The sequence below is a fragment of the Nipponia nippon genome, unplaced genomic scaffold, assembly GCF_047370975.1.
Source record: "Nipponia nippon isolate SJK-2023a ecotype South Korea unplaced genomic scaffold, ASM4737097v1 scaffold_4, whole genome shotgun sequence".
Taxonomy (NCBI): domain Eukaryota; kingdom Metazoa; phylum Chordata; class Aves; order Pelecaniformes; family Threskiornithidae; genus Nipponia; species Nipponia nippon.
The window spans coordinates 37,045,284-37,069,324 of NW_028262358.1; the positions used below are offsets into that span (position 1 = coordinate 37,045,284).

The 24,041-nt window shown below is 45.3% G+C and overlaps 1 protein-coding gene across 2 annotated transcripts in view; it reads right to left on the bottom strand.

Moving 5' to 3' along the window:
- Nucleotides 1–21,310, bottom strand: part of CRIM1 (cysteine rich transmembrane BMP regulator 1) — a 199,916-nt gene extending 178,606 nt beyond the window's left edge. For both annotated transcript variants that reach the window (XM_087776384.1, XM_087776383.1), the window contains exons 1-2: nucleotides 20,577–21,310; nucleotides 5,695–5,868 (exon numbers count right to left, since the gene is read on the bottom strand). In XM_087776384.1, the coding sequence (XP_087632510.1) occupies nucleotides 5,695–5,868; nucleotides 20,577–20,928 (526 nt within the window). In that variant the 5' untranslated portion in view covers nucleotides 20,929–21,310. The remainder of the gene's footprint in view (nucleotides 1–5,694; nucleotides 5,869–20,576) is intronic.
- Between the last annotated feature and the right edge of the window lie 2,731 nt (nucleotides 21,311–24,041).

Genomic DNA, 24,041 nt, shown 5'->3' on the forward strand with positions numbered 1-24,041 from the left:
GCATTCATTTACCTAAAGCATTAATTGCATCTTTCATTAAAAAGGTACAAATTTCATCCTTCACATATATTCACTGGGCTTAATTTTGACATGGAAAACGCTTACGCTTTTGGTAGAGTATGAACTGGTAAAGAAAGTAGATTGTTTTCTCTTCTTAGAGCTGAGGTGTACATTGAGAGAACTCAAGAGAGACACAGAAGCACCACCTTTGCTATGATTGGTGGCACTTTTGCTCTCCATAGCCTCTGACCCATGACTTTCCCCCCACTTTCCAGAGGAAAGAGGAGATAGCTGTTCTAGCAGGGAACATTTTTTTAAGGAGCGAGTTACCATTCCGAAGACCTGCTGCTGCCTCCGAAGGGGGAGGGCTGCGAGGCACGCCATCTTCCCACAGGCAGCTCACAAGAGCACAGATCCTGACCTGCTCTGGTAGAGGAGGAGGAGGAACAGGCTCAAGAACATCCTTAGGTTCCTGTGCTTCCAAGTTCTGCTGGGCTATCTGAGCTGCTGCCAGAGCCTAGTATAGAAGGAGAGAAAGATCCCAGAACTGGAATACAGTCTTTGAAACTACTGAGGCTGGGTCACTCCAGATACTGACTTCCTAGTGACTCTTCATACATGCTAGGCAAGATTTTGAAATCATCACATTGGCACCACACAACAAGTTTTCAATGCTACTACCTACCAATGCCCTACAGATGTATCTTGATGAAAAAAATTACTTACTCTTTCACTACCCTCACCCCCAGTCCTCAGTGTGTCACACAAAGTCTGAAAAACTGACTCTTCTGCACCATCTGCACCTAGTCCTTAGCAGATCACGACTGCAATAACATGTAGATGCAGCTTATTAGACTTCTGCCTGTTACCGTGGGTCAGCAGACAGATGGCATCTCATCACTGTTCACCCTCTGGCCATATTTTCTACAGTCCACTCCAGCAGTCCAGGTTCCACCAAGCTGCCATCATTAGCAGTCTCCTGAACAGAAACAAGCTTTCCAAGCTCAAGAACACAGGATTTCCTGAACCATATCAGAGCAGGCACTCATCAAGACAATAACCAAAAGCAAAAAGCATTTTAAACAAACAAAAAACCCTACCCCAACACAGGAATCTATTATTATTTAGGTACATGATAGCTTTTCCAGACAGTTTCTTTCCAGCCCCAAACGTGTGCATTTCCTCACAGTAGGATGGTTCACGACCTCTATACAAGCCTTCTATATGAGAAGTCACTGACGCTCCATGCAGAGAAGCAGGCGCTTTAAGCCTGGTAACAGAGTTGGGAGACCTCTAAGGCACAAATGTGCTTTATGCTGTATGATAATCTATTCAAGTAACAAGCCTTTGAACACTGGCAGTATGTCTACAGGAAGATTAGTTAGAAGTTAGCTACCAATCCTTTCAAATGTATCTAATCCTACTATTTTCCAGGAAAACAAGAGCACGGGGTGGGGATGACAGCTGCCTTCAGTACCTGTATTATTGAGACCCCACATGAGCCTCTCAGTACTTTCCTGCAAATAGACGTCAGCACCCCCACAGAAGTTACATACATTTGAGTAGAGATTTAAACAGGCTTCCCCAGTTCAGGGCAGAGGACGACTTTGGGAGACAAAATAAAAAAACATGGCTTTCAGGGCCTGTCAATGATATCTAAGCAACGTGACGTTAGAGCCCATGTGGCCTGATTCTGGGAAGGAAGGACAGATAAAGTTGTCTTATTTGCCTCATGTGGCTTCTTTAAGTGAACTGGGGTGCAAACTATGAAATAGGTAGGCAAAGAAAGCAAGAAAAGGAGACAGGGAAAGGTAAAGGTAGAAAGAAATATGAGGAGCCCAGGAAGGCAGGCAGACACAAGTCAATAGGGAAAGAAAGATCCTATATGAAGCTAACAAGAGAAAACTTTGGGTTAGCCGAGTAAGCAAGCTAGAACTGACATCAAGCCCAGAAGGGAAGACCACACACAGCCTGAAAAGCTTAAGTATAAGACAAACTAGATAAAAAAGAAGATGATGACTAGAGAGGCACTTGAAAGGGAAGGTACGAGCACAAAGAGACACAAGAAACCAAAGTACATGCAAAAGCCCTGACCCCTTAGCACACAGGCATTCATATCTGGAAATGGGACTCCAGATTTTGGCTCACCACCTGTTATTTACCACATTGTATTTATGCTCCATACGCATCCATTATGCAGATTCCACATCCGCAGGTAAAGGTAGATTTCAGTGAGCTGTACAGGTTGATAGAGCTGGTAACTACAGGTAATGCTATCCATTAGCACCAGCATCTCCTGTGCATGGACCTATGCATACTTAGTATCGCTGTCCCAGCCATACTGCACCCTTCCTTCCTTTTTCAAGGAAACAACAACAAAAAAACCAACAAAACAAAAGAAAAAAGATGACAGAAAGAAAAAAGAAAAGCCATGGAACTCATTTTCATCAGAACCAGCAAACCACACTGATATCACACCACTGGCCCCTATAATACCCTTGCCTCGACTGCTCAGGAAACTTAAAGACAGGTCTTCAGTTAAATGAATTTATATAGCCTGAGATAATTGTCATAGCTATGCAACTTTAATGAAATAGCTTGAGCCAGAATTTCTCCAGACACCATTGTATACTACTGATTTTCTAGGTTCCAATTTGTCAAATATTCTGTAAAGTTATAAATCTATTTCAGCTGTGCTTTTAAGAACAGTACTACCAAAAAAAAACCACCCAAACTTGAGTTCACTTGATAGGATGTTCCCCTTTCCAAATTACCTCCCTAATTAGAGGGAAAGCTACCTGACTCATTTTCCCCTCAGCAGGATGGTGTTAAGTATCTCCCCTTGCCTCAGCTGTGTTATGGAAGTTCATCAACATGTGAATGATACACAAGCTTATAATGAATACCAAAAATCTTGCAGGGTGACACATGTCACTGAACCACACAAAACATTTGCAATTGCTTAGTCAGTATCCTGAAAGTAGAAAACACATGGAAGTAGCTGCTCAGATGCCACTTCTTTAAGTTTTCTTCAGAAACTCTAATTATGGTGTATCCATCATTCAGGTGCTCAACTTACACCTTTTTAATCACACTGTGTATTTAATTATCCATATCAAGTGTGGTGAGGAGAGGCAAGTTAGACTACCCTCTCTTGGACCCGCTTTCCATGGCAGCAGATTCTATTACAGTATTTCATGATTTAAATTACTAGTTTAAATCTTCCTGCTATTATCTTTAACAAACAAGCCAAAAGGGTGAAGTATACATCAGTGCTTTGGATTTCAGGAAAATCCTAATTAGACATATTTAGCAGATCTTATGAATCACTCCTTTTTACATGACACTGCAGTTTAAGACTTGCTTGCTTTGAAGAAACGGAAAGATTTCTCTATTTTAACATGCTCAAAGAGCCCTTGGTTTGCATACTACCTAAGCCATGTTTCAGGTGGACTTACCAAATGGAGGAATTCAACTTTTAGACTATAAACTCTGAAAGCCTGAAATACTCAAACACTAAATACTGGCTCAGACACACCAAAGTGACTATCCCATTCTACCTAAGAGCCTTGGCTTGCTTACCAAACAGGGATGTGGCAAGCGCAAGGGGAAAAAAGTTGTTATTCTTTTCCATTAGCTTAGGTACAGGTTGAAGCATACATTTTAATTACCAAAACAAGAAGCAATACATTTAAAGAAACAACCTCCATAAGCAGTTAGCATTCAATTCCCAAACCTAGTCAGAGAAAGAGAGAATAAACATTTACAGTGCAAAACACCGTAGGCAGATTTGACTGACTACAGCTGTCAAATGCAGACAAATCAAAGTTATGCTATGAGTTCTGCCCTTCTATTAGTAAATACAGATTTAACTTCAAACACTCCTCAGTGGTAGGGTTTGATAGTCTGAGGATGCAAATGCAAATTCATATTCTTATGAGTAAAAGCTGAACTGGTATAACACTCAAGTTATAACTGCCAGATTTCTGGTATTTAAGGGTACCATTGTTGTTTCATCACTTGCATCAACTATGCTTCCTATCTGTGAAGAATTAAAAATCAACAGGTCCTAAACTCTTCTACTGGTGCCCTATAGTCTGAGGCTTTGGAATAACACCCTCCCCAGTCCCCCAATAAAAGAAATAAAACCAAGAAAACAAATAACAAAAAAGGAAATTACACCTCTGAAAAACAACTGCACTGTTGCTGTTATACCAGACAGTTTACATGTAGAATATTGCTACCTCATGGCTAAGCTTAAAACGTTATTCTTTTCAAAATGGGAATTTAGCTGAAACAAGAGGTTGCTGAAGGCAAGCTACTCAAAGAATCAACCTGCTTTAGCTTTGGCATTCCACAAACTAAGTCCATTTCTTCCAAGTCTGCAAAAACCAAAAACGCATCCCACAGCAGATTTTCTTAGCCAGTTAGACACATGATACATTGCCACACCAATAGAAGTCCTGCTGAACTACTACAGACTTGGTCACACATTCACAAGTTAAAAAAAAAAAAGCAGTGAGGTTACTTAACTATATGCTACTGCCCACCACTACAGCAACAAACAAAAGACCAAAGATTGTGCTTCTCCTCTTTCTAGAAAGAAAAAAAAAAAAAACACAAAAAACACACACAAAGCACCTGTATGCCTTTAATGACCAACATCATGATCGATGATAATGAACATGTTTCCACCAGCTACGTTTTTCTCACAAGATCTCCTTGTTTAAAGTCTGTACCTCGAAAACAATTTTCTTATCACAAAAGGAATATGACAGATGACGTCAGATCACACTTCCTTAACTCAAAGATAGTAACTTTAAATATGGTTAGTAGCCTTATAAATACATTTACTTTTGCAATATGACTTTAAACATTGGTTTAAAGCAGGATAATTAAGCAGGTTCACACCACTGATCAACCTCTGCGTGTTCCTGGACACTTTGGAAAAATAAACAGTAATTACAGCATCCTAGAAAGGGCCCAAGATCAAGCCTTTGAGAGTTGTTCAAAACAATCCTAGAAATACACCACGGGAACTTAATTCCAACTCGAAATATATGAGCCAACGCATTTGCAGTTCAGCCATAAACAACAAAACACCCCAAAAAAATCATCATGTATGTGTGCAGAAGCAAACACATGTGGCCTAATGCAAGCCTAATCAAAGGAACACGGAAACTGAAAAATACAAGCATTAAAGTAATGCTATATTATGTAAACCTCAAGAAAATGGCAATTCATGCATTCATATAAGAAAACATACAAGTATCATCAACAACTACTCCTCTTTCTATGCCTTTGCTATTAAAATCCACTGTGTTTATTCATGGTTCAATCACATCAATACTTCTAAAGAGAGAGTTTTCCACACTGCTTTACAGCTAAAGATACACAAAGGTAGCTACCACAAACTATAAACAGAACAGTTTCAGTCTTAAAATTTGCAAACATCATAACACACAAAGCACAAAGTGTTGGTTTCTTCCATTCTTAAACCTATGCATTTGGAAGGCCAAGCTTACTGAAGTCCTACCTTCCTTTAAAACATACAACTGTCTTCTGAAAAGTAGAAGACCACAGGTATCTGAAACTACCCAAGTCATCCTAAAACATATTAAATTAGACCCTAGCTTTTTATCAAATGCACAGAAAAAAATCACTAACTCTGAATTACTGAAGACAAGTGCTTACCTTCAATCCTTTTTAAGGCTGACAGGCAAGTATCCCGGCTTGGAAATTCAAATGGATTATTACAGGTCCGAATGGTGTCGCATTCACATTTCCCGTTGATTATGTTACAACCTGTTATAAGGTTTTCATTGCACGGTTCAAATCCAAGAAGCTGATCATCATCCCAGTTTTCATCTAAAATAAACAAACAAACTCACTCACTATTGGATTTCGGCTGCAGTATATAAATTCAGCTGCTCTGGAGTTGGGTGTGATTTACTTCAACATAGCGCTAAACAGAAGATAACAGATTAAAAAAATAATGGATTAATCTAAACTGTGGGATTTGCCAAATACCATGTTTTGCAGCTGCTCTATTGCCCATTTTGCTACAGCTACTGGCATTGTTTACTTCCATCTGTATGAAAAACTATGATGTCTTGGGAAAATGCATAGCTGTAGTACAAATGAGTGCCATTCTAACTGAAATAACTTTTACAGATACTTGAAGTTATATTTATCATGGAAGCGAGAATGTTGGACAGAATCTGCAGCTGTTGTAGAAGTCAAAATTGAGTCAGAAAGAGAGCATTTTTAAACCTGATTAAAAAAATACGTCACAGAATTCACAGAGATAACTTCTTATTACAAAAATACTGCAAGATGACAGGCCTTTGATTCTGTAATGACCAAAAGTGAGTTTTCCAGCACTCCTGGATTACCATCCATACTCTAGGAGAATTGCTCAAGCACATCATGCCCCTTGCTGTCAAGGGGCAAGGGGATAGTTCGGCTGGAACGAGTCTCTCTGCTCAAATATTCTGCTCCTTTTGAATCAGTCCCATCAAATGTGTGTAACCCATAATCCCACTGTACAACTGCCCATTTTCCTATTAGAAGGAGGCTACATATAACAAGATGGTTTTTTTCTCCAGGAAGAAATAAATCCAATCAATCCTGAGTTCCACCAAGATTACCAGTCCTACAAAAATCTCAGCTTCCTTAGGTCAAGTGCACATACAGCAACATCCCACTGACTCAGAAGTTCAGCAAGACAACATGCTTTTTATGCAAGATTGAAGAAAATAAACTAGGCATTAGGTATTCTTCGCTACAGAGCACCAGATGATCTTCCAACCTCGTGTGTCTACCAAAACAAGTACGACACAACAGTCACACAGATAGTCCACTGACTTCTAGTAATGATAAAAGGAACAAATATCCATTTTCAATCTTTACATCCTTATATTTCACAGCAGCCTTCACACTGTGCCTTCTAGTAGTTCACTCCAATTTTATATACTATCAACAAGCAAGTTTCCAATATGGATCCTGCCAAGAAACACTTTAAAAAAGTTAAGACATCTTGCAGCTACAAAGGGTGGGTTTTTTGTTGTTGTTGGGGTTATCAGAAGCTGTCCTCCAGTACGGGAGGCCACAGCCAAATACAAACTGTTTATCATTCAGTAAGCTGACATTCAATGGAAGTCTAAAAACTGACAGTAAATAACAGTATACACACACACACATATATATATATATATATACACACTGAGGTCGCGATGTAAGTACTGTCCACTCAGAACATGCGGAACATCTGCTAACCTGCAGATTTTCCTGTTTTGGGGGAAAAAACAACCAACACCTGGAAAGAGCTGTTTACCAGTTAAGTACTGTACATTATCTACAGCAAGTGCCACAGCAGATTCCCATAGGTATGTTTCTCCCTGTACAACCAGCTGCTTGCTTTCTAAGTCAGCAAAGCACCCTGCTGACAAAAAAGCACTGAATAAACAACTAAGTCAATTTTAGACATGAAAAAGGGAACCTCCATGGGAACCTCATGGCTCTTCTGCTCCATTAAAATAGCAAAGGAAGAGTAGTCATTAACCCCAGGAAGTAATCTGTCTTTTTTTTTTTTTTTAGTTAAAGTTAACCTGTCATCCCATACAGCAACTATATCAATAAAAGTCAGAGGAAGTGTAGAAGTTCCTGAAGAGAAACTATTAAAATTCTTTCAAGAGAAGATGCTGCTTCAGTAATGTTTGGGACACTTTCATCGTGAGGAGGCCATGCATGCAGAGGGAGGGGGGGGGGGGGGAATCATGAGAATTTGGAGAACAATAATACATCCTGTTTTTGAGAAGCCGGAATACAGCCCGGACAATTTGTATTTTACAAATCACAGCAGTAATCCACGTAATGACAAGAACAAAAGGGGCTACAGCTATGCTCCAAGATTTGGCGTTTCAAGTTCTGTAACCACAGGGACCACAGCTTCATCCAGATCGGGCTGTTTTAACGGTCTTAAGAAAATGGTTTGAATTGCTCCTTGTTTCTGACACACAGGCTCTCCTCCCCTACCACTGTGCACAGGCCAGGAGCTTCGCCTGCCCCGGCAGCCGCGGGACCCACGCAGCAGTGCACCCTTGCCCCTGGCTCCCTGGAGCTGCTCTATCCACCAGCCTCCCGAGACCAGCGCAGCGCAGACAGCTGGGGCACGCAGATGGCGATGACAGCACACTTTTGCTTTTCCAGCACACCATTTCAGAGCATTTGTGAGTTTTTGCCCTGTGGTATTTCAGCACTAGATCTTTTCAAGGCTGACAGAGAGATCAGCAGAGCTCCCATTACACAAGAGCTGCTCGTCCCACATAAGGTGGGACCCACCTGGCATGGAAAGCAGAGCCATCCCTTACTCATGGCAGAATGCCTTGATGCAGATGCACAACACATCGTGGCACTACTCACAATATCTGATTTCCAGACCAGGTTAGTGTTTGATATCTCACCTGCCACCTCTCACGGCTTTTCAGATGGGAGCAGAAAAGGAGGTACACAGGAAGCGCACAGCCCAATACTAGGTGCACCTGAAGTCTTTGGTGCCACACCCCTCAAAAATTAGCTCAGTAGCCATTAAGAGGATGGAAGAGAAGAGAAATACCTCAGAAATACTTGCAGACTATACATCTAACATGCTGAATCCTGAAACAAGGTATTTTTCATTACTGTAAGTGAATACAAAAAAGTCATATTCAGACAGGAAGAATGCAAATCCAGTTCTAGCCTGGACATCTTTTACCAGACTGCTTTTCACACAACTTCATTTAGAAACAAGATTTCCATCAATGAAGGAGCAAACATGTAACAAGAAAAGAGCTTATTTTTGTTTAGTAAATCAATGCAAAGCCTGGCATCATCTTTCATGCAGACTTAAGACTCCTTTTCCTAGTTGATTTTGTCCTTTTATGAACAGAAGTTAAAGGTCCTGTTAAATGAATACTTATTTACCACTTAGGGTAAACCCTCAGAAGTCAATCAGTACAGGCAGAACAAAATTCCTTGCAATGAAAGGTACAACCACATGAAAGCACTTGCATGAGCTAAAGGGATCAATCCAGTGTCTCACTTTGCATCAAGTAACTAAAGCATTGAATCAAAGGCATCTAGTGCCTTGCTTGATGCAGATAAATGATGGTCCAGTACAGCATGCTTGTTCCTTTAAAGGTCAGCAATATTTCAACTGATAATGGAAACATGTCTTGAACAAAGTCTAGGCTCTGTCAAGCATATAACCTAGCCTTTATTACTCCCCAAATCACCACGTCCTGCAGGTTATTCCAAAAACCAAACTTTTACACACCAGTGATTTGGAGACCTGGGACAGTTCATGAACAATTCCAGACTGTAGCACAAACATTTTCCTGCATGCTCTGTTTCACCTCCTCTGTGGCTTCCTTTTCAGGAGAGCGCACTTTCATGCATACCTCTGGATGATATGAAGGAAGAAATTGAGATATAGTCATTTGTGAATGCTCTATTTCTCTGCAAGCAGGGTTGACAAACCCCAAATGTAAGAATCTAAGAGCCTCTCACAGCTCAGTATGCGCATCCTATCCACTAGGTGACTTCTAGGACACTTAAAAATACAAAAATCAAGTAGGTGTTTAACATTCTTAAGTTTTTAGGAAGAATCCAGCTGAAGAGCAGCCCAAGCAAACTGTCAGTTTTCATCCGAATTGATCTTAGTTTAGCTGCAATTTCCACCATCCCATTGTGCTGGCATGATCAGGTAGGGGCAAAAAAAAGGGAAGGGCCACTCTTTTTAGCAGTCCTGAGTTGACATTGGACTGTTGTTACATAGCCACTCAACTACCTTTTGCACACACACACCTAGAAGCAGTTCAAACGCTCCCAGAAGGCCAATAACTATAGCTTGAAAGTCACTCTTTCAAATCACTTCTACCTACATGCAGTTCCCCACTCTTTCCAACTCATTCAGGCAAGTTCCCTTTTCAGACAATAAAGTAGCTCTGCATTTACTCAGACCAAAGTTAAGTCTAAGGACTAACACTTTTTTTAATTCTTCTAAGTGTGCTTTCATACCATAAGGAAGCCACAGGAGGGGAGGCATCATGTTAATTCAAAACTTTTTTTGTTTCCTTCCATCATTCATATAATCACTTGCTTTCTGCAAACCAAATGTTTCAGCTTGCTGACAATTCAAGTGCTGCTCTGGGTTGCTGAACTCCCAAGTCCTGTCATAGCATGCATCTAAAGTAGGGAAGAGGATTAAGGTATTAACAAGTTGAACAAGAGGTCCTTAAACAACAGGTCCAGTCTGGGAAACAGCCTGAGAAATATGTCTCTGGCAAGCAGCATTCCATCACTTCTTCCGTGCCAAATCCTACATACCAGCACTCACAACACAGCACCACAGCAGTCTGCGAGGTGTGATGCTCATGATTGAAGCAGGTATGTCTTCTTCACCTGAAGAGCTGCTTATGTTTCCAGAAAAGCATGCAACTATGAGAAACTAACTTGGAGCCTTATTTTTATAGTACACAGCAGCTCACTATAGTTGCATTTATTGTCCCCATATGCAAAGGATCATTTCAAAACAGGTGCAAGTTAAAAGTACAAGGAAAGACCTTTTCAGAGACTCCTTCTCCATTGCTTAAATTTTTGCTTTCCCTTCCTTCATGTTCTCAATTCTTTCTGCCCGCCACAGAATCTTCTCTTTCGTGCCCCAACCCTTCCCTTCCTTTTTGGACATTTAATGAATGTCAGCTACTGTTTGGAAAAACATACACTATTCTCCTTCACTGTTTGTAAAGATAATGCATCACCTCAAACCAGCAAGCAACACACTGGAACGGTCACTAAAGTATCACTGTTGAAAACTAATATACAAGCATTGCACCCACAATAATCTTAAATTACAGTACAGGGGTGAGGGGGTAAACATAACTGGAGTGAATTGAGTGAACTCCCATAATTTACATTTAATTGCAGCATGTTACTCCGCTATTTCTGCTTTTTCAAAGCATGACAGACAGGTTCTCAGGATGCTGAAAGAGTAAAGAGACCATCAAATACATTGCTGATCTGAAAGTGAAACAAAGTCACATCTTAAAAGGATGCAGGAGTCTATAAGTCTTGCATTTGAAGGAGGACAGAGAACAGTTTTCACAGTGACACAGAAGTGACCCTTACTGAGACCAGTGTTGCCCTCTGGGAAGGGGGGGAGCTGGTGGTGGACGGGGACACCTTTCAGAAGCTTCTCCATCAAACCAGACCCAAGGTCTGAGCCCCGCCACTCCAGCACACTGGTGTACACCACAACATTTTCAAATCAGTGGTACTCATTAAGATGGTATGAGACTCTGAAAGGATTCTACAGACTTTCCAAAATAAAAAAAAGTAAATACTTCTTGCCAGTAGGCTTTGGCTTCACTTTGAACAGGAAAAAAGAAGGATGGAAAGGAAATTCATGTTTTGGAGGAGCTGAACAATAGAAATGACTAATCACCACTAAAGAATGCTTGAAACCCAGCCCCAGACCTTGAAAAGCAGCAGAAGGGAAGGCTAGCCTTGAAGTGAGTTTGAGCTCATGTACTGGCTGCAATCCTCTCCTCTCTTGCAACTTATTCCTTCAGTGAAGTCATGAATTGGGGACCAGAGCCGGCAGAAACTTTTATGGCAAGACACACAGCTGAGAGTTTTATGATAAAGCAGTTTTTTCCACCTTTTGGAAGGGTCCACTTCCCAAGATCAAATCTTCATGTGGAATGCACGTCAGTACAAAAGGGCTTTGCAGCCTCCTGATAAAATTTCTAGCCAAAGCTAGAAAGCAAAACTGTACCATACCATTTAGATACCCGAGAAACACCATAAATTTAAGGCTTGTCTCAAATTTGACTGCCTGCTCTATCTTATTCAAACTAGAGTGTGTATCTCAGGTGATCAAATCCCCAATACAGCAAGACAGATTTCCACTGCAGCAGCACTGCATGTGTTTCAAGGCAGTTATTTCATACTAAGGAATGCAGAAAGTATTTAAACAAACCAGCTTTCCGCTCAATTATCAGAAACTCCACAGAAGCCACGAGGAAAGCAAGGAGATAAATGGTAGCATTAAGTGAAGCATGTGATTTGGACAACTATTTCCAGTTTTAAAGTTTTCCCTTGCCCACACTGTCTGCAATATTTCACTTCTCCAGGTACTCCTCTGTTTTTTTTTTTTAGTGGGTTGTTTTTTTTTGGGGGGGGGAGGGGGTGGGGGGGTGTTTTCTTTGGCTTTTTTTTTTTTTGTTTAAGACTTTCACTATTAGGGTTTCCCCCAACAAGGCTGAACGATATTTCCAATAGCCTTCTACCCCAAAGATGGTTTGAAATGATAAATAATTAGTTTTGAAGTCTGACCTCTAGACATTTAAGCACCTGAAAAAAGACTTGCAAATAAGTTATTCTAATCTTATGACCAGAACCACGTCTTGTTTGTAAATAGTTGACTGAAAATATTACGCAGTGTCCCAGGGTTTAATTGGTCAGACACAACCTCTGCCAGTACTCCCCTGATTAGAATGAGCATGGACAGCAGCATTTCAGCTGTCCTAGCAGATTTTTCCTCTAGTTCTAGAAAACTCTTTAAAAAAGAAAAAGTTGGTAAAGCTTCAGGAAAAGGTCAAACCTTTGTACCCATCTTCCAACGGAGGCTAAAATCCCAATATTTTTTTTTTCCTCCTCCAGGTTGCACACTGCACCCACACGCTTCAGAAGCCTGCACGTAAAGCAACACGCATCAGCTTCACTGCAAACAAGCAGCTGGCTGGCAGCTTACTGAAGCTGCCCAGCAGAAGCAAAGCTGACAAGAGTAGAAAAAGTTTTGCCTAAGACAAATTCTGGAACAGGGCTATCAACAAAGCAACCTAGACCAAGAACAGTCCACACTATTAGAAGAAATCTGATATCCTAAACCTTTTGCCACTCTTCCCCCCCAAGTCATTAAGGCAGCTTCACTGAGCACCAGAATTACAGGATGTTTCAGAGGAATTACACCCAATTTCTTAGTCACAGAAGACTACAGGAAAAACTCTGCATACCCTGGATTTAGAATTAGCATCAAGGCTTTTTTCTTTTTCTAAAACCTAACTTAGAGATACACATCAACTTGAGTCTTTCTATTATGAAAGCAGCATATTTTACATTAGCACATGTAATACCATTACCAGTATGACCCCAGCTTTTTATCAACAGCCTATCAGTGAGGGGAAGCAACACCTCCACATGCATACATCCAGCCTTTCTGAAAAACTCCTGAACAGAGCACAACACAGACTATAGCAAAACCCTGAAGTTTAATTTGTTTCAAGGATAAGTGACCCAACAGAATGGGCTCTCTCAGATTCAGAAACGGTACACTTCCTAGATTTTTCACTAATTAAAAAAAAAAAAACAGAACAAAAACACTTGAAGCCTATCAGTATCAAGGTAGCTGCCGATATAAAACTTTGGAAGCGAGTAAGAACATGGGAATGGGTGCCTGCCTGCAAGCCAGTGCTTTTCCTCCTGTCCACAACCCTATGCTCTCCTGTATTTTCTTACTGAAAGACTTGCACACTCATGACCCACAAGGTGTTAACATGATTTGCAGATTCTGAAGTTAAGTACCCAATATACCCAGTGAAAGCTGCTGGGGACTGAATATTGCCTCTGGTAAAGGTGTGAACTGCTTCCATTCATCTCAATACATTACTAAGGGCTTACTTCCTCCAAGCATGGCCAAACTAGTCTGTTTAGTCTAGAGCTCCCTCAGGGACCATCTTTTAATCCGTATGCTTATGTGGAATTTAATCTAGATAGCCTTTATACAAAGTTATCTTCCCATCTTAGTTTATATTGGTATGTTTCTCCATATACATAAGCTTTCCATGTCAGTATCAGTCATTTCCCAAATTGCATGCATACATACCAAAAGGCAGAGTTAAAATGTAATATTATCAGACTACACAACTGGTGTCACCTGAAGTTTCAGGCAAAACCCTGAATTCACCATTTCCAAGTTTACATTCCCTGTGGATTAAATGCATTCTCAAATGAAAGCAGTTTACAAGTCACAAGAGACATTTAATAGTTCACTTCTACAAAGTATTTAATCCATTAAAACAGAGAAACATTTCGTCCTGTCTGCAAGATGCTATAAACTTTACCTATTGAGATGAAGAACCCTTGTAGGGGGGCATAAAGGAAGGAGGGGAAGAGGAAAGCATTTTTGAACCATATTAACAGATTAATTATTGCATAATATGCTGGTCAGTCAAATGACATTTTGGTTGACTAACCACTATGCAAAGAGTTAAATTATGCAAGTATTATTGAATCAGCTAAAGGATACTTAAAACTGCAAACATGCCTAGGGGTGCAGAAATTACTGGCAAGTTTGAAGGTAGTTTAAAAAAAAAAAAAAAAAAGATTCTTTATAAGCAGCATGATTTTGGGGAACTTGATGAAATAACCATTTTCCACAAGGAAAAATTCACATCAGCAGAGGATGCTTGACATACAGTCATGTGAGATCAAATGGTTTAAAAAAAACAGAAATAAATGAGAGTACTCCTCTTAACAGAAGTTAAGAGATTTAGTCATCCAGCCTATCCACAGTGAGACAGCCAGTTTTAAACTAACTGTGCTGATGCACAACAGCAAAACCCTGTGAATTCCAGCATCAATATCCCTCCTCATATCTGTTGGACTTTTCCATTTCATTTTTCTTGAAATACTGGAACCAAGTGATTTCTAAAATCGAAACATGATGCCCAGAAACAGAGAGGAAACCATTTCCAAGTCAAATAAGCACCCGACCTAATTCAAATTCCATGTCACACTCAAAGTTACATGTTCTTACTGATGTTGAGATTTCGGCATTGACACAAGTCAGAGTAGAAATAGCTTACAAATTACCCAGCCTATGCATAAGGAGTCAGCGTGTGCCTAGCCAGTGTTTCCTGGGGGGTGGGAAGGGACTGTTCAATATGGTCAAGACCAGCATATCAGAAGCTGAACACTCACCATCAGACTATTGCTTCTCATTCCAGTTTCACAAGTTCAGTAATTCTCGTGATTTTTTTTTTTTTGACACCAGGAATAATTGTTCCATTTTTTTTTTTCCCCTGATAGTCTGGATTGCTGACAGTCTTTGAACCAAGTATTTTGACTGTCTTCACGCCAACAATCATTTGGTGCACCACATAATACTGATTAAGTCCCCAACTAGATCAGCTCTAATGCTTGATGTTAGCTGAGGAAGTTCTCTGTACACGTGCGGACATCAGAACTATTTGGACACTTCCCCAGGCATTCACTACATAACAGAGTAAGAAAAAACAAACAAAAAAAGTTAAGAAACTGGGTAGCACTGTTGCAGTCAAACAGATATAAACAACCAGGTTACCCCCATGCAACTTCTAAATCACTTGAACTTCAGTAATTCGTACTCAAAGCAAAATACTATCTGATCCTCAGGGGCATGGACTGCATCACAGGCAAGAAGCCAAGCATGCTGTAGAGAAGTCTGGAGAAAAGGCATCATGTTCTAGTCTTTGGGTCCATTGACCCATTAGATACAGAGCATGGGACCAAGAACAACTGAAAACAAGGTTCTCCCAAGGGTACTAGCTACAGAAGTTACATGCAGCAGCACTACTTGTGGTAAAAATACGAGCAAGTCTGTAAGCAAGTTGTTCTTACTTTAGAAAAGCAGAAAAGAACTCTATTAGCATATATGTAAACCAATGCCTGAACAAAAAAAAACAGCTTCCCTCCTCCCAGTTTTGAAAAAAAGCTAAGCTTTCAAAATTTCGTTTCTGGGACAGGCTGGATCGATGGGCCGAGGCCACTTGTATGATGTTCAACAAGGCCAAGTGCCAGGTCCTGCACTTGGGTCACAACAACCCCATGCAATGCTACAGGCTTGGGGAGGAATGGCTGGAGAGCTGCCTGGTGGAAAAGGACCTGGGGGAGTTGGCCAACAGCCAGCTAAGTGTGAGCCAAAAATGTGCTCAGGTGGCCAAGAAGGCCAATAGCATCCTGGCTTGTATCAGAAACAGCATGGCCAGCAGGACTTGGGAAGTGATCGTCCCCCTGTGCTCGGCACTGGTGAGGCCGCACCTCAAGTACTGTGTTCAGTTTTGGGCCCCTCACTACAAGAAGGACATCGAGGTGCTGGAGCATGTCCAAAGAAGGGCAATGAAGCTGGTGAAGGGTCTGGAGCACAAGTCCTACAAGGAGCGGCTGAGGGAGCTGGGGTTGTTTAGCCTGGAGATGAGGAGGCTGAGGGGAGACCTTATTGCTCTCTACAACTACCTGAAAGGAGGTTGTAGCCAGGTGGGGGTCGGTCTCTTCTCCCAAGTACCAAGCGATAGGACAAGGGGAAATGGCCTCAAGTTGCACCAGGGGAGGTTTAGATTGCATATTAGGAAAAATTTTTTCACTGAAAGGATTCTGAAGCATTGGAACAGGCTGCCCAGGGAAGTGGTTGTGTCCCCATCCCTGGAGGTATTTAAAAGACGGGTAGATGTGGTGTTTAGGGACATGGCTTAGGGGTGGACTTGGCAGTGCTAGGTTAATGGTTGGACTTGATCTTAAAGGTCTCTTCCAATCTAAACAATTCTATGAGTCTACAATTCTCATCTGCTACAGTTTCACTGTGCTTTGGTTATATACAATATACTGTGCCCTTACATATCATACTCCATTACAGGTTTCTAGGGGAGGACAGTTAGTTCACAGTAGGCTTAAAGGTGTGCGTGTGGGGGAACACCCAAGCTCTCCCCGCTTGTCCCAACAAGGAGTCAGACAGACAGTATTGCTCCAAGCTCTCAAAAAGCTGCAGTTCAGTAGAACAGACTAGGACTGGCCATAGTAGGGCAAGCATCCACCATCGTCCTAGAGGATTAACTCACATACTTCCTCATACTTGTCTGAAATCCACTACAGCAGCTTTCTCCTGGTCCCAAGGGAACCCTGGTTCAGAAGCTATGTACTAGGCAGACAAGCCTCAAGTATCCAAGGCAAGCCTTAAATTAGCTACAGCAGGCAAAAAGAATAAAGCAGTAACTGTAGCGCCCCCCCCCCCCCCCCAAAAAAAAACCAAACCCCACAAAAACCAACAAAAAACTCAAAACCAACAAAGTACTGCATGTTATTGGTAAGCTACTGGAGCAGAAATAGCCTCTAAGTAGCCATTGAAAGAAGGTAATTCATATGGAAGTATACCCTTAAAGGAACCTAAGGACACAGTAAAACTAGCAGTTTCGTTAACTTTACATTTCAAGTTGATATCACAAAAAATTAAGTTATGCTTCTATTACACAGTTCAAAATAGTAGCAGCTCATTTTCAGCATTATTTCACATGCTACTGTTATGCCTTGGAAGAGCTTAGCAAAGCAATCAAGGCCTCTTCGCCTAAGAGCATCAGAAACTGGGGAAGCCTGAAACAGAGGCAAGAAAAGTCATCACAAGAAATGCCTTCACAGGGTAACAGAACTTCTTTGGCAGAGCTTTTCCAAGGCTTTCCGATTCTCCAGAAGGCAGGAGCCCTGCCCAGCTGGACTGCTGCAGAAGCCAAGGCTACCATGTTTCTGGAGAACTCCAGCCTAATTAGGGGGTGGCTCTAGGTCTACCTTCAAAGGCAGGGAACACGTGCAGTCCCTGCTTTGAGTGCAAAACTTCTGAATGCTCAAAGTCTTCGGAAGGGGCTGTAAGGCTCTCGACGCCTCACTGAGCCACACCAGCAGCATCCCTGTAAAGTCAACAGAGAAGCTGGAGGTGTTTAAAGTCTCTCAAGATTGCCCTTCAGGAAAAGTACTCACCCACACCAGGAGAAGCTGACCTCAGAATTATTCTTTACCAAGAATACAACTACATTCGGAAGGGCATTTACATAGTTCAGGATAACACCACAAACGGAGCCTTAGAACTGCATAAAGATGTGAACAGTTAAGGTGGTGAGATGCAGGAGGACTTCCTTCAGGTTTTAGAAGGATAAAGAACCCAGAATCTGTAACAGATTTCATTAATAAACACTGGTTTAACACAGACTACTCCACTGAGTTTCAGAAAGAGAGGCTACCAGTGACAGATGCCAGAAACTTCTCCACCAGGTGTTAGAGTTCACTTATGCTGAGTGTGTTAAATACCAAAACTAAGTTAACAGATGAGTATTTTACCTGCTGCAATTCCAGCTCTTAAAGTTTTGTATAGTCTAGTATGTGTTGATACTCTGAAATAAGACACTGCTGAAGCTTCAAAAATGATAAAAAAATATGCTTATAACTGTAGCCAGTAGGGGTCATTTCAGTGTAAAAAACTGCAGTGAAGGAAAAGGCTAGAGAGAGGAAGGAGAGCAAAAACATCAGTTTCTATTCACACAGGTCTGTAAGTCACTTCCATTTCCTCCTCCCTAAACTGGGGTAGGAAAGGGGCTGCACTCCTAGTAAACAGGATAAAAAAAAAAAAGTAGCCTTTATTCCCTTAATGGATAAAGGCATGGCTTAGTACTACTCACACATCAGGCATCACCAGCCTAGCCTGTTGCATACGTGCCAGTAAACTGCACAACTGTTTAGGTCACCACAATCAAAAAACCAGAGCTAATCAACCTCATTTTAGTGACCAGAGGCAGTACATTAAGTCCCCTTTTTTCCTTGCTGCCACCCCTCGCGCACAACACGCACCATGAAGAACAGCCCATTCCTTCTGTTGCTCAGAATGAGACAGTTTCCTGACAACTGAGTAATAGGTATTCCAGGGCTATTTATTAGGCTGACAGTTCAGCTCAGTTGCTTTTCACTTACGAGAATGAAAATTAAATAGATAACTTATCTCCCTGACTATTTCTATAGGGACAGCTGGAACTAGTTCCTAACCACAACACTAATTGAAATGCAATCTTGCCAACAAATGCTTCATACTATTTTCAACAGTAGATGGGACGTGTTACGAGTTGAACTACAGCAACGTACAGATTGCATCACTTCAAAGGAATGAAATACTCCTAAACTGCCAGAGACGTCCGTACTGTGATACAGTAAGGGAGTTAGAACATTAAGGCATTTAATGACTGCAGGCTTTTAGTTCCTTTAACCAAGGCGGGGGGGGACGTGACTGTTTAAGCCAAGCTTTTACTCGAAAACATGCAAAAAGAGAAACTCATCCAAAACCAGGTAGGTTTTTAAAGTAGCTTTTCCCTCTTTGCTTGTACTTTTCTATTTAAGAGAACTTTCCCAATACATACTAAAAATAACGAGAGAGAGACTACAGCAACGTACATATTCAGCAACACGGTCTCAAACAACGTCTTCAAAGTAGTTTAGGGCCATTTTTAATTGTTTAACAACACAGCTTTTAACCCTGGAGCTGGTCCTACCCAAGCAACCACCGCAGAGGTGGACGGCACTGGCTCCGGCGCAGGCGGGACGCGCTGCCCCGCTCTGCCGCGGTTTGCGATCTGTTTGTGAGGGAGGCAAACGGCGTTTTAAACTAATAACGAGCGCCGGGGCAAAGGCCAGCTGCCCACTAAAAACGACGGGGTTTAGCTCTCTCGAAACAGCGCATCATTTTAAACGCAAGTTTTTTTGGACAGATGCTGCCTCACCAGCTCTCCGGACTTTCTACTGCCCTCTACCCGCCGAGAGGAGACCGCCTCCCTCTCCTTTTCCAGAATTGTCGAAGCTCCCGCTCCGAGTCTCACATACATTTATACATATCCCAAACTACTGGTTATTTGTAATCTCTTTACAGCGCCATGTTTTCCCTCAACTTGGGGGAAAAGAGAGCTAGAGGGAGAGGGGGAAAACAGACTAAAAATTTGTCTTTGGTCTTTCGGTAGAGTATACATATAAAGAATTAATCAGAGGGGCTCCGATAGATACAAAATTTGAACGGGGGGCGAACTCCTGTCGCATTTCGTACCAATTCATCACCTCACAAGCAGCCGGCAGGCAGCAGAAGTGACTTTGAGAGGAGTTCTGCCGTGGGGATTTCTCCCTCCCCCTTGATGCTCCAGCAAGGAGGAAAAAAAAAAAAAAAAAAAAAGAGAGACAGACATCCCTTATCATCATACACCGAGGCGGACAGGCGGGGAGATATTAAGTGACAGGAACAGGAAGGAAAACTTTACAAGAGATGACCAGCCTTTGTGTTTCCTTACAGAGGAGGGAATCCGGAACAGGCATCATGTGTGCAGGACTGACCTCCGCCGATTTCCATCTGCCAAACCCTTCCCAAGCCCCTTTTATCGAGGAAATTTTACTCGGGCATCGGCGGCTGACATAAGCTATTGGGGAAACAGCGAAGCGCTGCGGGAAGCGAGAAGTGGAAGAGCCTGGAAGTTCAGGCTAGGAGAATTAAGGGTGGAACTTTTAAGTAAGGGGGGGTTTAGGGGAGGAAAGCTTGCAAGACACCCTCGCAGATGGGACAAGCAGGCGGCGGGGAGGGAAGGAGGGCTCACCGGCGCCGTAGGCGCCGGTGAGCCCTCCTTCCCTCCCCACCGCCCAGCGGGTACCCCCACCCCCGGGGGATGGATGGATGGATGGGTGGATGCTGTCCCGCCGCCTCTCACCTTCGCAGACCCCCACTTCGTACTCGGTGATGGAGTCTCCGTTGAGCGGCGGTCGGATGACACAGCGCAAGCCCCGGTCGCAAGCTCCGTGCAGCCCATAGACTCCCCCGCAGCTCTCGTTACGTTGCCGAGCGCACATGAAACAGCAGCCGCAGATCCCCAGCACGATGCTACCGGGGCAGCTCTTCGGCTCTTCGCATTTGGATTCGTCGCAGGGCAAGCAGACGAGAGCCCGCGTCCCCGACTCGCCCAGCAGCAGGGCCAGCAGGAACAGCCACCCCGCCGCCGCCAGGTGCCAGCCGCCGGCTCCGCCCGGGCGTCTCCTCCCCGCCGAGACCGCTGCCAGGTACATCCCGGCCGCCGCAGCCCGGCCTGGGCCGGGGGGGGAGCCTCTCGGAAGCCCCCTCGCTGGCCGGTGGACCCGAGGGTGCCGCGGCTCCTTCCCGCCGCCCCCGCCTCCGGCCCCCCGAGGAAAGTTTCCTCTGGCGGCGGCGGCCGCTTCAGCCAAACTTCTCCTCCGGGCGGCGGCGGCTCCGCCCGCTGCCCCCTCCGGGAAGCGGCGTCCGTCAGTCCCCTCGTCCCTCGACCGCCGGATCCCGCTCCCGCGGCACCGTCCACGCCGGCGGCGCGGCGCCCCGCGGGCGAGCGGCTGCGAGCGAGCCCCTGGGCGAGGCGGCGGCGGCGGCGGCGGCTGGCTCTGCCCCGCTCGCTGCCCGAGTCCCGACTCGCCTCCTGCCTGCGACTCGCCCCGCTCCGAGTGCGCCCTCTGCCCTTCCCCCATTGGGCGGTGATCGCCCTCGCCCCGCCCCGCTGCCTGCCCGCGCCTCCTCATTGGGTGCCGCCAAGGATGGCCCCGCCCCTCCTCCTCCCGTTCCCCCCCCGCCCCCCCGCCGCCCCAGCTCCTGGGGCTGGGGAGCGACGCAGCGGAGGCGAGGCGCAGCCTGGGCCCCACGGCGGCCGCCGCCGCCTCCCCCCGCCCCTCCTCTCCCCTCCCCCGCCCGGGGCTCCGAGCGCGGAGCGGAGCGAGGCGGCGGCGGCGCCGCCAGACAGCGGGGCCAGCCGGGCCGGCGGCGGCCCGGGGGACAGCTCTGCCTGCGGGGGACACCGGGGGCGGGGAGGGAGAGGGCCCCGCGAAGGGCGCAGCCACAGCAGGGCGGCGACGGGGGAGTCGCCAAAGGGGCCTCGCGTCCCCGGCCGCGGCGGCGGGGGCCTCCTCCTCTTCCTCCGCCCGCCCCCCCGAGGGGCGCGGGGAGCCGGGACGGGGGGCGGCCTCCGCGCCACGGAGCGAGAGAGTCGCCCGCTGCCCACCCGCCCCGTCCCGTCCCCGCAGCCAGGCCCCCGGCCCGGTGCCCCGCGGCCGCGGAGCCGTCACTGACCCGCTCCGCGGGGGCGGGAGGGGGCCGCGCTGCCGCCCCTGACGGCTGCTGCCCCGCCGTAACGGCGGCGGAGCGCTGTCCCGGGCCGCCCCTCCGCCCGCTCGTCAACAAGCGGAGGTGCCGCCCGGGGACCCCGGCACCCGAAACCGCCGCCGGCCCGGCTGGCGGTCTTCGCTGGCGCACGGACGGGAGGCGCCCGCGGCGACCGGCCGGTCTCCCTGCCCAGCGGCTGCCGTCTCTGGGGAAGGCGGCGGCCGCGGCGGGAGGTGCGGCTGCGGCGGCGCTGCCGCGCTGGGCCCGGCGGCGGGGCCCGGAGCCGGGCGCTGCCCGGCGGGGCGGGAGGCCCGGCGGCGCCCCCGGAGGGCCGGCAGGCGGCAGCGCTCGGCGCCCCGCTCGCTCCGGCGGAGTGCGGCGGGAGGGAGCTGCCTGCCCCCAGCCGGGACGAAGGCGCGCCCGGAGGGCAGACAAAACGACCGGCGTTGCCGGGACGCAAACCGCAGGCTCGTCTCCGCTCGGTAACCGCAGGCGGCAGCGACCGGGCGGAAGAGACGGCAGGGAACCGGGAGGTCGTTGCCTTCCCAAGGGCAGCCCGCCGGCATAGCCCGGGAGCGGGATCGGCCGCTGCCGTGTCACGCCCTGCCCCGGGTGCGAAGGCGGCGCCGGGAGCACCGTATTCCGCGGTCAGAAACGCCCGAAGCTGTGGCGGCTGAGGGGATGAAGTCATTTACCGGGCAGGTGGGGTTGTGTCAGCTGCACGGTGCTGAGCCCGGAAAGTCTTGGGTTGCGCGTACCGGTGCCAGATATGCGGGAAACTTTAGGAGAGAGGTTCTGGAAACTTAATGCGGGTTATTACGGAGAGTGCCGAGGTATGGCTTCTACAGTTTCTCCAGTCCCACGCGCTCGTCCGCTTTAGCAGAAAGAACCGGTTCTGGTGTCGACGGAGGAGCTGCTGTGTAAGGGCAAGACTCCCCATTGGCAAGGCCAAGGACAAGCTGCTACCAGTAACAGAAGAAACTATCGTGAAACGCTTTGTCAGCAATAGCGTACCTTTTTGGTGTGTTTTAAAAAGCACCATAATTCAGCCTACATGCCTATGGGTAGCAAAAGTTCCCAATTGCTAGCACAGGCCCAATTACTAATGGCAACAGTACAGCTGTGTAACATGATGATGAAAAATAAAGCCTTTCCGTATTTGTCAAAAAGAAAGCATTTCCCATATTTGTCTGTCATTAAAAATAATGATGTTTTTATCATATCAGAATAGCTGACTATGTTCTGATCCATTCAGAACTTAAGCTAAATTGTAGAAGATTACTTTTCAAGAGCTACAAATGTTTTCATTAGCCCCAGTAGTTTGCAAGGCATTGGTCTGTTTTTCAGTGAAACATCATTATTGTGATAAAACACTATGAATACAGCATACATCACCTGGATTAGGGCCATTCAGCTGACATATCAACAACGAGTGGACAATGAGAAGCAGCCGTCTACTGGGCATCAGTATTTGAACTGATAGCGTGCAACATTTTTTAATAGGTTTGGCAAGTAAATGACAAGCTGATCTCATTAAAGGCACCGTGTTTTGGTGTAAACAAACCCAATGGATATGCTTGAGAACGACCGAAACCATCATGTGTTCCTGTATTCTGGCAAGCAGTAAGTCAGGAAAGCACCCCGAAGCTCATATTAGACAGGCACTCAAACTCTGAGTGTTAACGGGAAATGGACGATACTCCCTGGTGCAGCAGCACAGCAAGCAAGAAGTTTTGTACTGTTTCCTCAAAAATGCAGGTTCTTCCCTCAGCCTCAGCCCTCTCGTGTCAGTTTGCCGAAGCACCTGCAGGGGTCAGAGTACTTTTGATTCACCAGAAGTTTCCACCAAAAAACCCACTGTGATTTGGATGAGAGCAGTTTGTAAAAACATACCGTTTCCTACGAACTGGAAACGCTGCCTTTTGGTCATGTCTTTTACTGCCGAGGCGTATGAAGGAGTTTTACCTTCTATGTATAGCGTCGCTGAGATTGCTTTCCGAATGAGGCATACAGTTCCTGCGGCTGTATTTTTAAAACACTGTTCACAAACCCGAGA